This window comes from Equus przewalskii, chromosome X (genome assembly GCF_037783145.1).
Source record: "Equus przewalskii isolate Varuska chromosome X, EquPr2, whole genome shotgun sequence".
In the NCBI taxonomy this organism is placed as follows: domain Eukaryota; kingdom Metazoa; phylum Chordata; class Mammalia; order Perissodactyla; family Equidae; genus Equus; species Equus przewalskii.
The window spans coordinates 51602715-51615303 of NC_091863.1; the positions used below are offsets into that span (position 1 = coordinate 51602715).

The window sequence follows — 12589 nt, forward strand, 5'->3', positions numbered from 1 at the left end:
AGAGAATAATTTTGAACTCTGATTTTTATCTTAAAAATTCATGTAGAACTGTCGTTATATTCCACAATGTGATTAATAAAAATATTTTAAATTGCTAAACATCAGGAAAAATATTATGCTGTATAAAGAGGTTTGGTGATTTCCTAAATCCCTTCCTATTTGAAAAGTACAGAGGTATGTGTGAAAAATATACGCTTTTACACATCTAGCCTTTTTTTCCTATTCTCTCCACTTATATTTACTTTTCCCTGAAAGCACTGCATGGCCAAAGAAGATAGTCTCTTTTGTTTTAAAGATATTAGATGTTTCCCTTTTTTTATGATAAGACAAAAGGTGAAGGCAACCTAGACTTAAAATGCAGCTGCCATGTGGCAGGCATAGAGGGGAAGGCTTAACGTGTTATTTAACGTAATTCTCATACAAGCACCATAAGGTAGAAGGGATCTCCACTCTCCAGATGACACAAATGGAGCTCAGAGAACCTTAAGGATTGGGCCCAAGTTTCAGTGGTGGAGGCAAGATTCCAGCCCAGGTCTGGCTGGCTCCAAATCCCTGCTGAACTGACATTCTTCTCCCATCAAGGAAAACTGGTCTGTGACTGTTGCATTTTTCCCTTGTTCCACAATCATTGGGGGACTTGCTTAAATTAGTCAGACCCTTTAAGATATCCCCAAGGCCGAGAGAGACAGACAGACAGACAGACTGACTGACTGAGATTACAGCTAGATTATAGCTGGCTGCTGAGGGTGTCTGAGCCCAATTTTTCCCCATGGTTGAGCTGGTGTTTGTCGCCCTATGTCTTCTAGTAATTCACTTTTATTTAATTAATTGTGAAACTGTTGGAGGATAGCAAGTAGTGTTCTGGTTTGAAAAACTTCCATTCTATGCAGCAGTGCTTTTGCTTCAGACTCATAAAACTGAATGCCTTGAGTTGGGATAATAAGTGAGCTGTGTATCCCAGGGGAAACTGAGAAGAAACACAATGTTGCATGCAAATTCTGCGCCTACTTGTTCTCAAAGCAAACTTCTGCTGTACTTGCAGTTAGGATGTTATTTAGGAAGATATTAGAAACTTCTGAGGTGTTTCTTTTAATTCTTCTTTTATTTATGTACTCTTAGAGCCATAGAAGAGAATGCATGTAACATATGTCAGTTATAGAGCATCATAATAAAATGAACACTAATGAGCCCTGATTAAAGAACAAGAACATTAACAAAACTTTTTTGTTCACTGCTCTAACCCCAGGACCTGGAGTGGTACCTAGTGTGTAGTTGGTGCTTAATAAATACTTTTAAATGAATGCGTAGATCAACTTGTATCTTCCTTCCTTATATCATTACCCCTAGCCTTGCCTCAGAGGTAACCACGATCCTGTATTTGGGGTTTATAATTCCCTTGTGTTTTCACATTTTTTTCATATATATCTTCCCAAATTACATTGTTTACTTTTGCTTCTTTTTGAACTTAATGTAATGGAATCATATTATACGTATGCTATTATGAATCATTTCTTTTATGCAACATTGGCTTGTGAGATTCATCTATGTGTAGCTCTCTTCTGTTCCTTGTCATTGCTGCATTGTATTTTATTGAATGAGTGTGCCATTATTTATCCTTTCTCCTGTCAGTGGATGTTTATCATTTCTGCCTTTGTAAACAAAGCTGCTATGACCCATTCCTGCATATGCCTCCTGGTACAAATGTGCATGAATTTCTCTGGGATATAAACCTGAGAGAGGAACTGCAGATAGAATTTTCATTCTGACCGGATGTCAGCCCATGAGTCAGAACTGCAGTGTGCCCTTTGTCTGCACTAGGCCAGGTCAGTGAGAGCGCTGCCCAAAATATTTTGTAAGAGAGAGGAGAGGGGAGGTAGGCAGAGACTGGCCTAATGAAGTTAGGAGATATCTCAGGCCTCTAGTCAAAGTGGGTTGTAGTTAAGAAAAATGCAGATTCTAAAATCATCTTCATTATTTCCCCTCCACTTCCTCCTCCCCTCAGTTATTTTTGTGCAAGGTGTATTTTACTAAACTCATATCTAATAAAGGAAATGTTGATGGCTTTCTTCAGTCTTTAAGCATTGATTGTAAATGTGATTAATTAGAATCTTTTAAACAATTTGAACTGTATCTTTAATTTTAGTAGGAATGAAAATTTCTATTTCTTGAAGGCACTATCCATAAAGACTTATTTACTTTATGCTGATTTCTATTTTCTTTAATACTTATTTTGCAATCATATAATGATACTTAATGTCATCATCATCATCTCATTTACCTATCTATACCTTTATGTCTTTCAAAAAACATTTCTGTCTTTTCTGTGCTTCCTTAGCTCCAGCGATCTGCACTCTGCTTTATTATATCGCCTACTATGTTATTTTACAGTTCCTTTCTTTCTTTCTTCTCTAATAGATAAGTTGCTTAGAGACAAGGATAATATCTTGATCATCACTGTGTTTCCAGCACCTAGCCCTGTGCCTAGTCCATAGGGCTAGGTGCGAGGAGTTGAGTTGAATCAATCTAGATAGATTTCTAATTTCAACCATCAATCTCATGACAGGGTTAGTCACAGGTTACAAATCCACACTTTGGAGTCAATCTTACCTAGGATGGAATCTGGGCATTTCTAGTTACTAGATGAGTGATCTTGAACAAGTTTATTTAATTTTACTAAGCCTCAGCTTCCTCTCCTACAATATAAGGATAATGCAGAGCTACCTGGCAGAGTTGTTGCCAGGATTAAGTGAGATGATATATATGAAATGGCCTGGCACATGGAGTGCCTAAATACATGTCCTTCTGATTTTATTTGAACTGTTTATATTAGTTACAGAGGTAAAACAAAGTGAGGAGAGGATGAAGACACTTGCGAAAAAACTTCTTCCTCTCCTTGTTTCATGAATGAGGATGGAGGTATGAATTTTACCTAAGGAAATGAGATTTTTGGCCAAACGAAAGACGTTCTTAGCATTTGGCCCATTTGTATATTGGAAGGGAACTCTTTTCTTGTGGAACTTGTGGCTCTGCTAGTCTTCGTTTGATGGACAGACTCCTGCTGGCTTTCCAGTTAAGGTAGGAAAGGGAAGGCTTGAGGGGAGAAAAGATAGGCCACCATAGTCAGCTACTGGGTTTGCATACCAGCAGAACTTTTTGAATGCTTTCTGTTGTGCTTGGGACTTGAATAAAGACTAATATTTGTGTCTTAGAGATAAAGTGCTTGTCAAATGTAGCTTGAGTGAAAGCTTTCTTTGTTCTTGCCTTACCAGGGCTGCTCACTGGGAGTTGAATGAGGATAGCGTTTCATGCTTCTTTTTGGATTCTGCTAACTGTGTTGAGCATGATAACCAAAGAGCCATGGGTTGAAAGAGAAGGTGAATGGCAGGAAGACAATAGGGTAATAGAAACTGTGTTGGATTTGGAGTCAGATAGTCCTGAGCTTGGTGTCAAATAGTCCTGGGCTTCCCCTCTCTAGATCTGACTTTCTTCATCTAATGTAGTAATGAGAAAAAAATTGTCTCACAGAGTTGTTCTGAGGTGTTGAAATCACCCAGCACAGCAAACAAGGTGCCATTAGGGCTTATTTTCTTTCCTTTCTTAGTAAGGAAGGAGTACTCATAAAAAATAGTGGCTGCATCTCTGTGAATGAAAGTATGGGCAATTCTCATCTATCTGAGGTAGATTAACCCAAGAGGTTGCTTAAGTTTTGTTTAATGCTTAGATATGGGACATAGAAGAGAAAAAAGTTGTAAGAACCATGTTCCATTTGTTTAAACTTGAATTAATTACTATGGAAGACTGAGAGTTAGCCTGCGATTGAGGTTTTATGATTGGCTTTGTGGTCCTCTCTTTTACATACACCTGGAAGGACTCAGACACAGATCTTCTTGGAGATAGGCAGTTAGACTAGGAGACTTCTGAAGCTCCATCCTAGCCCAGGGAACCTATGTGTCTTTTAATGGCCAAGTGTTGAGATGGTAGCCTGAGAGGCTTCCAACATCATTGTGCATCATTTCTCAACAAGAGTCTCAGGTATATAAGAATTCTGTTACATTATGTTGTAGAACAGGGGTGAGGGCATGTCCATGTGATCTACAAAGACTCCTAAGGAAAGTGAGGAAATGGAAAAAAGAGACCAAACACTGGTGTGATAATACTAATTATGATCCCTCACTTGTATATTCATGTCAAGGGCTTTTTATCCTTTTTTCTAATTTATGCTGCCACTCATGGTAGTAGCTTAGTAGAATAGCTGATATTATTCCTATTTAAAGATGAGAGTAAGGCTCAGAGAACTAGAGCAAAGCACATCAAACTGCTTTGGTGTTTAGTCTGTTTGTCCATAGGTCTCCCTTGGGATAAGGTAAGGTCATAGGGCTGGGTTCATACCATTTAATTGCTCTGAAATAGTTGCCTGACCTTAAGTTAGATGTCTTAACCTCGGGTTTCTGCCTTCATTCTTCCCTCATGTAGACATAGCTCCTGAGATTGGCTGGTCCCAGAGAACTTCTCTAATCCTTTAGCAGGATCCAAAAAACCTCTGCCCACATGACAGGAAACCCTACAATCATTCCTAGGAGAAGTCCCAGGAAAATTTAGCTTTATACTGACTCACTTAAGCAATGAGTAATAAAAATTTACACAAGTAGTTTACTCCTGAAGATCTCAGACTTCTAGCCTCCTATTTCTGGCAACCACTGACGTGTGTTGCATTGTTCCTTTTGTGTCTTTCCAGTTTGGAGACTGCCAGGGATCATGTTCTGCCCATTGACTATTACTTTCCACCCCAGAAGACCTGCCTGATCTGTGGGGACGAAGCTTCTGGCTGTCACTATGGAGCTCTCACTTGTGGAAGCTGCAAAGTCTTCTTTAAAAGAGCCGCTGAAGGTAAAGGGTCTTGCACGCTCATTTCTATTTCCCTTTCTCCTTTATCTTATAGGGAGAGACACCAATCTTCCAGGGCCCAGGATTTTATCATCTCACAGACAAAGTCACTAGCGGGCCCTCTCAAAGAACTTAAAAGCCTAAAGAAGCAAGTTTTCATACTTGCTGCTCCCCTAACTTCGGTAGCCTTGGTAGTACAGGCAATGTAGGCAATGAAAGTGGTCCCAGCTGGTGCTTGGAGCTTGGTATGTCCTAGGAATGAAAGAAAAATTAATGATTTGAAAAGATTTAATTTCCTCCCTGCTTGTATTCCACTCTGCTGCCTAGTGAGAGAAAAAATTGTCCTTATAAGAGAGGTTAGAAGTGGAGAAACCCCAACTGAGTCCCCAGCTCGTTCTCTTTGGTGAATACGAGTCTGTTCCTTAGCAAAGACTTCCTGGTCTCGGCCCTAGAAAGGAAGCGTTCTTGCTATTCAGCAGACTATCAGTCTGTGCACCTGCTCCCTCCTGCTGCTGCCTCCTTGGGGACTCTTTGTATTAATAGCTCCTAGGTAGATAAGGACCCAGATTGATGAAACACTTTTATTCTCCTCTCCAGAAACCTTCCGTCAGTGCCTGCTCATTTGTCTAGAAGCCCAAGCTGACTTGTAACTTATATTTGGCTAAGTGGGCTCAAGCCTTGGCTCCTTAGTCGTATTTGGCTTAGAACAATTCATGTCTCCTCAGCCCCCAGAGTAGAGGTGCTCAGCCTACATCCTACCCCAGGAACTCCCATTTCCAGACCTCCTATATATGCTAGTACCTCCTTCCTTCCCAATAACCCTAGACTTAAGCCTCCTATTCATCCATTTCACTCCCCAACCTGTAGTAAGGGCTTCCTTCTCAAAGGGACACTGATGAGCACTCTCTAGACAGAGACATTCTGCTCTGGGAGCAGACCCAGTGGTTAAACACCAGTATCCACTCCTGCCCCCACTTTTCACAAAGGAAGTGCTTCCTGCCAAGACCGTTTCCTTCTTTCTCAGTGACCTAGAAATGTTGATTTCCAAGTCAGAACCAAAACAGACCCTTTCCATATGCAAGTGCTACAAACACTGAGTAAAGTCTTAAAAATGGCAGGTATGTAGGCCACACCTTTCACCAAGAATGTTATGACATCCACCAGAGGACAGCAGAAGCACCAGAGAGTTCTTGCCATCTAGAGATAAGGTAGAAAGTGGGTGCCCTTTAACTGGTCTCCCCATTGATAGCCAATTGGAATGATGATTGTATTTTTGTCATTTTGATAAGGTGGAAGGAATACCTATATAAAATGGAAACCTATTATTTTGTTTTCTTCCAGTCCCCTAAGCAAACAAGGAGACAGTTAGCATTTAGTATTAAAAACATGCGGGGCTGGCCCCATGGCCGAGTGGTTAAGTTCGCGTGCTGCGCTGCAGGCGGCCCAGTGTTTCCTCGGTTTGAATCCTGGGCGCGGACATGGCACTGCTCATGAAACCACACTGAGGCAGTGTCCCACATGCCACAACTAGAAGGACCCACAACTAAGAATATACAACTATGTATCAGGGGGCTTTGGGGAGAAAAAGGAAAAAAAATCTTAAAAAAAAAAAACAAAACATGCTGCATGTTCCACCCATACCCCCAAGTGGCCCATTGCCACTGCTTATGCTGGGCTAGTATGAGGTCCAGGGTCCCAGTGCCTAGGCCTAGGCAGTTTAGAAAGAGACACAGAGAGCAGTGCTTTCCTTTCTTAAGAGTACTTACGGAAGGATGGCTGTCAGAAAAGGAAATGAAGAGCAGCTCCAAAGACTACAGATCACCCCAACTTCTCCAGTGAGAACTTGCCTCTTCCCCTTTCCCCATTATCCAGCAGGCCCTGTTTATAGAGCAGAGAATGAACCAGAGCACCCATCTAGAGCTAGTGTTTAAGAAAGTAGAAATAGTGGTGTGTAGTAAGCCCAGACATCACAGTAATAGCAGCCACATCAGATGGGAAAAGAGTTCAAGTAAACAAGTGAACAAACAAATTCAGTAGTCAGATAGATTAGACTGTATTTGATGATGCCTCTGGGTTTTACAAATCTAGGTCATGATATTGTTGTTTTTTTAGAAACATGGGAAATGATCAACCATATTGTGAAAGGGAAGATTTTGCTGTCATAACATATTCCACATGGGAGTTTTCTGCAGGAGTTAGTGCTAAAGTATTGAGGAAGGCAGAAGGGCAGCTGGCAGGGCTGCCTGGGAGGAGCTCTGCTATGACATGGATCTTGGGCTATTTGAGAAAAATGAAAAGAGGAGTGGGGAGGGATAACCACTGAATTTATACAACACTTAAAAATCCGGCAAGGGGCTGGCCCCGTGGCCGAGTGGTTAAGTTCTCGCTGCAGGCGGCCCAGTGTTTCGTTGGTTCGAAGCCTGGGTGCGGACATGGCACTGCTCATCCAAACCACGCTGAGGCAGCGTCCCACATGCCGCAACTAGAAGGACCCACAATGAAGAATATACAACTATGTACTGGGGGGCTTTGGGAAGAAAAAGGAAAAAAATAAAATCTTAAAAAAAAAATCCAGCAGGATCTCAAATTGCTCCAGACCCTAGAATCACTTAAGTTAGGGAAAGTTGGTAATATTTTCTTTGAGGCAATGAGCCTCTATAAGGTCACAGGGCCAAGTGCTCTTGACTGCTTGAAACATGAAAAATCGAGGCCGGCTCCGTGGCCGAGTGGTTAAGCTCACGCACTCCGCTGCGGTGGCCCAGGGTTCAGATCCTGGGCGTGGACATGGCACCGCTCGTCAGGCCATGTTGAGGTGGCGTCCCACATCCCACAATTAGAAGGACCTGCAACTAAGATATACAACTGTGTACGCGGTGGGGGGGAGGGGTTGTGAAATAAAGCAGAAAAAGAAAAAAAAATATGAAAAATCACCAATGGATTCCTTGCGAAGCTATGGAGCTCCTTGTTTCCCTTGTAATCTGGACCCCAGGTTCCAGTCTTGAGCTCTTTGAGGGATGGGAGAAAGTGTTCTAAAAAAAACACAAAGCAAAAAACAATTATTGATGTTTTCTTTCTCCTCCCATCTGTAAAACTTGGTGGCTGGAGTTTACTGCTGTCATTATCTCCTTTTGAAGGCAGAAGGTTGTCTTATTACCCACAGAGAACATTTATTGATTTGTATTTTTTTCCTATTTTACAATATGTCTTTATCCCACAAATGACCTTTCTGAAGGTGATTCTGAATTTGCCTTGTTGAAACTTGGAATTCTACCTGTCTTGGAGAGAGGGGGAGCACAAATCTTTCTCTTCCTCATTTATTTATTATCAGTTAACTAAGACTGAGTATTCAGAGTGTTGATTACCACTTTATTCATGGTTTCAGAAATCTCTGGGCTGGGCACAGGTACAAGACTTAAAAGCCTGGCACATCAGACAGAAATCCGTTTCTAGCTTTGGTAGTTCATAAAGCATGAGGCTTTAATGCTGTCACTGGTGCACAGCTTAGCACAGAGTTGATTGTAATCTAGCCAGGTTTTCCTCTTGTGGAGCAAGAAGAGGGGAGAGCCCCACATCTTCTCATTGTCAGTAATGCTGGGAGTTTGGGGTGAGGGTGAGGCTAGTCACTGGAGGATGTGCATATTTTGAGATAAAAAATAATGGTACTAGGCCATGTGGGTAAAATCACTAAAATCTGGTTGATGGAAACTTAGTGAAAGAGTGCATTTGTGTGTGTGCACACGTGTGTGCACGCACGCATGCACAGTTGTGGGGATGGTCTGTGGGTTAGACACAGGCATGAGGAGAATCAGCTAGCTGGTGGAGTGGGTGGGATGAGCAGGGAGGTGAAAGGGGAAGGCACGTTGGATGCTATCTAAAAGGCCAGGAAGTCAAAGGCAGGTGATACCCATACACAGGTGTAGGGACTCACAAGGGTTTTAGTTTTGTGGCCTTGGATAAGAAACTTCTCCTTTTAGACCTCAGTTTTCCCTGTCTGTAAAATAAGGGAGTTAAACTAGGTATTTTTAAAGTTCCCTTCCAGCTTAGACTTTTTGTGATAATTCTACAAATTACAAACATCGTCACTATTATTTCAGCAAACATACCTGCATTTATACCTATATGCACTTTTGGTTTTGCCTTCCTAGCAGATGGTGAATCCTAGCTCCTATTCTCTTAAAAATCATCTTCTATGGGGATCGAGCTAGCTGACGGAGTGCACGGTGGATGGATAGGGTTAAAACTCAGAACTCTGTGAGATTTCTTCTTCCCCGGCATTGTGACCATGGCTGGATAACTTCCTTTCTTTTCCCTTTTCTCATCTGGAAAATCAGGATGTGAATCCCCATCTCCATCTCATCATGTTTCAAAGAGGGTTAATTAATTCATCATGTGCATTATGTGCTCAAGAATTTACTATTTTTTAGACATTTTCTAGTAAAACATTGGAGATCGTACATCCATTTGTTTTGTACACATGGAGTGCTGTTTGGTACACATCATAAAATTGAAGCTGTAGTTTACATTCTGAACTCAGAGAATTACACCATCCTCATTGATGTTTACAATATGTCCCAATTTAGTATCCTTGGCCAATTTTATATAAGTATGGCTTTGATTCTCTCTCTCGCCCCAGGTTTTTGTGAGGGAAGAAATGTAAGTGAACCCTCATTGAACTCTTTTCTGTCCTTTAAATCCACTCTTTCCCACCTCAACTCATGTGGAATTGAATGTTACTTCTCGTTTGGAGTCTTGCAGAGAGTTTTTGGTGCATATCAGTGTCCTCTTCACTCCCTAACTTTTCGAGTGACATTTCCCAGAGGCAAGTTAACTATGCTAGGAGGATCTGTTGTAGCTTCAACAGAGCCTTAACGGGGTGTCTTTGGCGAAGGAGTTAACTGATCCTGATTGCAGGAGTCAAGTCCCAGAGATCTTTTCACAAAGCTCCTCTTATCTTTTATCTGTCTGTTTTTTTTAAATGTCATAGCCAGACTTTAGATTAGGAGTTGGCAAACGTTTTCTGTAAAAGGCCAGGTAATAAATATTTTAGTCTTTGCGGGCCAGATGGTCTCTGACTTGACTACTCAACTTTGCCTTTGTAGCGTGAAAGCAGACGTAGACCATACGTAAACTAATGGGTGTGGCTATATCCCAGTAAAACTTAATGGACACTGAAATTTGAATTTTATTTAATTTCCATGTGCCATTAAATACTATTTTTTCTTTTGGTTTTTTTCAACCATTTAAAATCTAAAAATCATTCTCAGCTTTTGAACCACACAAAAACAAGCAGCCCATTGGATTTGGCTTGTGGACTGTAGTTTCTTGACTCCTGCTTTAGATGGTTGCTCCTGTGCTTGCAAATCTGCATAGTAAATCCCACTTCTTCCTGTATTCTGGTATCTTTGTAACTCTCTAGATTATATAATTTTAAACATTCTTCTGAGTTGGCCAGTTAAAGTTTGCACATCTTGCTTGTACAGAATGCCTGGTCTGATAGACTCTAGGTCCTGAGCTTTTATTACTAAACTGGAGAAAAATAAATAAATCTAGGAATGCTAAGTTACTTTTTTCTGATGATCCAGTAGATCACTCTCCCTTGAAGTACCAAGAGGAGAAATTGAAAATATTTCACACATTTTCTAGACTTGTGTACTGTAAGCATGTGGATAACTATGAAATATATATGAATGAGTTTTGCTGGATGTTATGTATACCCCAGATGGTAAATAAAAAGGGTTTTGGAGACTATTAGTACTAAGTATTATGGAAAAATTCTGTCTCATAGAAAGTAGAGCCCAGGTGGCCAGCTGAGTTATGGACCTGCCATATATGTCCCCAAGATTCTTTGTGTTTACAAATTTGCTGGCTTAATCCTCATCCTCCCCATAACAAGACTAGCCCTCAAGCCTGCAGAATAAATAATTTAGCTCTACTCTTCACAGTTGATGCCCACTCAAGTCTCTTGTTAGTGCCCAATTTGGGAGCCATGTCAAGAAGTTGCCATTGCTGCTCTATAATGCTCTGTGCCTATAGTATGTGCATTTTATGAAGCAATGATTAACAAGAAGTTGGTATGTCACTTGCAAGATCTTCTGAGTCCATTGCCTCCTTCCACTTTTTCTTACTATTCCCAAGTCTGTTATATTTTTAAAGCTCATCCGTATACTATAGCCAGAAGCTCTTTCAATTCCTCACAGAATCTCTTGGTAATTGTGAAACTCTGGCTGGTAAATTTTTGCATTTGGATGCTATTGCAAGGGTAAGTATTAGACCCACTGTTTCTTCAGAGGTAGGAGTTATTTCTTAGTTCTCTGAGCTCTAGTCTCATGGCAAGAAACACACTGTCCCTGAAAATAGCTGAACTCTGTGAGAAGCCATCATTTCAAAAAACAATCTCTTCACTATAATAGCCATGTGTGCATACTTCTAGAATCTATTATTCAGGTATTCACACTCCTTCTCTTCAAGGCTAGGCAGCTAGCCTTCGAATCTGTCTTCCAAGAAGGCAGATGAGCTTTGTACCCACCAGAAGAGGGTACGGAAGAGGAAACTTCCTCCTATGCAAAAGAAGAAACTGAGATTTGGAGGTGAATGAGTTTATAATGGGAATGAGTATTTGAATTCTTAGTCTCTTTGCTTCCAGTCTGTGCTGTGACTCCTGAGGCACACTAGTGTAATCGCCACAGCTCCTTGCTAGACTAGTGTCCATCTTCTACTGAATACTTCATAATAACAGGCTTGGTAGTAATCTACTCATGTATTCCATCAGTAAACATGTACTGGGTGCTTACTACGCATGAGGTATTGGGCTCACGTACTCAAGATACAAAGCCTGTCTCAAGGAGCTTAGTGATCATAATCCTGTACATCTTTAAATCTCTTCAGTGGATGAAGGGCCACTATGTCCACTCTCCCTTTGAATTTCTCAACTACCTGGAACAGAGGGAGAGGTCATTCTCATGGTTTTCCATATAAGTCAACTGAAGCTTTGCCTGTTAATCAGTAGGTAGTAAGTAGGGTAGCTGGAATTTGAACCCAGGTCTTCTGGGCCCAAAGGTCACTCTTCTACAGCACAGCTGCTCTGCAAATATATAAACACACTAACCCAAAGTAGAAAGAAAGTGCTGTGCCTAGGCAAACAAAAAAGACAACAGTGAAGAGAAACAACAGAGTCAGAAATGAGATCAGGAAGTTAAGAAGGACATACATACTGTGGGAAGGAACCAAGGAGCCACTGAGTAGTATTAATATCATAGGGAGCTTGTTTTCTTAAGAAAGCCCAAAATACTTAAAACAGCTGGTGGTTCACCAGAAACTCTCTTCATTAGGTAGGGCCAGGGACGTGTGAGCCATAGCCTTTCCACCAACTCCTAGTCTTCAGAGGGAAAGTTCTGATTCTGATGAATCCAGATTTTGTAGCTCTTAATTTACTCTTATCACACAACCATAGAACAGGAAGCACAATTTAACACCTGTGCTCATAGGAATTTTTCTCATCATTACCAAGCTAAGGGAAGAGCTCAGAGACAGGGTATATGGGTACAAATGGTAGACTTATGGTTCCTTGACCCTTTGGTTTGATGCTTTTCAGAGAAGTGTGCCACAGAATGTTTTCCATGGGGCCAGGAGCAAGAGAAATCCATTTCCCTCCTCTCTGATGTCAGAAACCAGAAACTATTGTCTTTCAGAACAGAGCTAAAAAGTC

General features: G+C 41.1%; 1 protein-coding gene across 1 annotated transcript in view; it reads left to right on the top strand.

The window, feature by feature from the left end:
• The window catches only part of AR (androgen receptor), a 162996-nt gene that overhangs the window by 76198 nt on the left and 74209 nt on the right, over window positions 1-12589 (top strand). The window contains exon 2 of the mRNA XM_070606311.1: window positions 4736-4887. Coding sequence (XP_070462412.1) covers window positions 4736-4887 — 152 coding nt within the window. The remainder of the gene's footprint in view (window positions 1-4735; window positions 4888-12589) is intronic.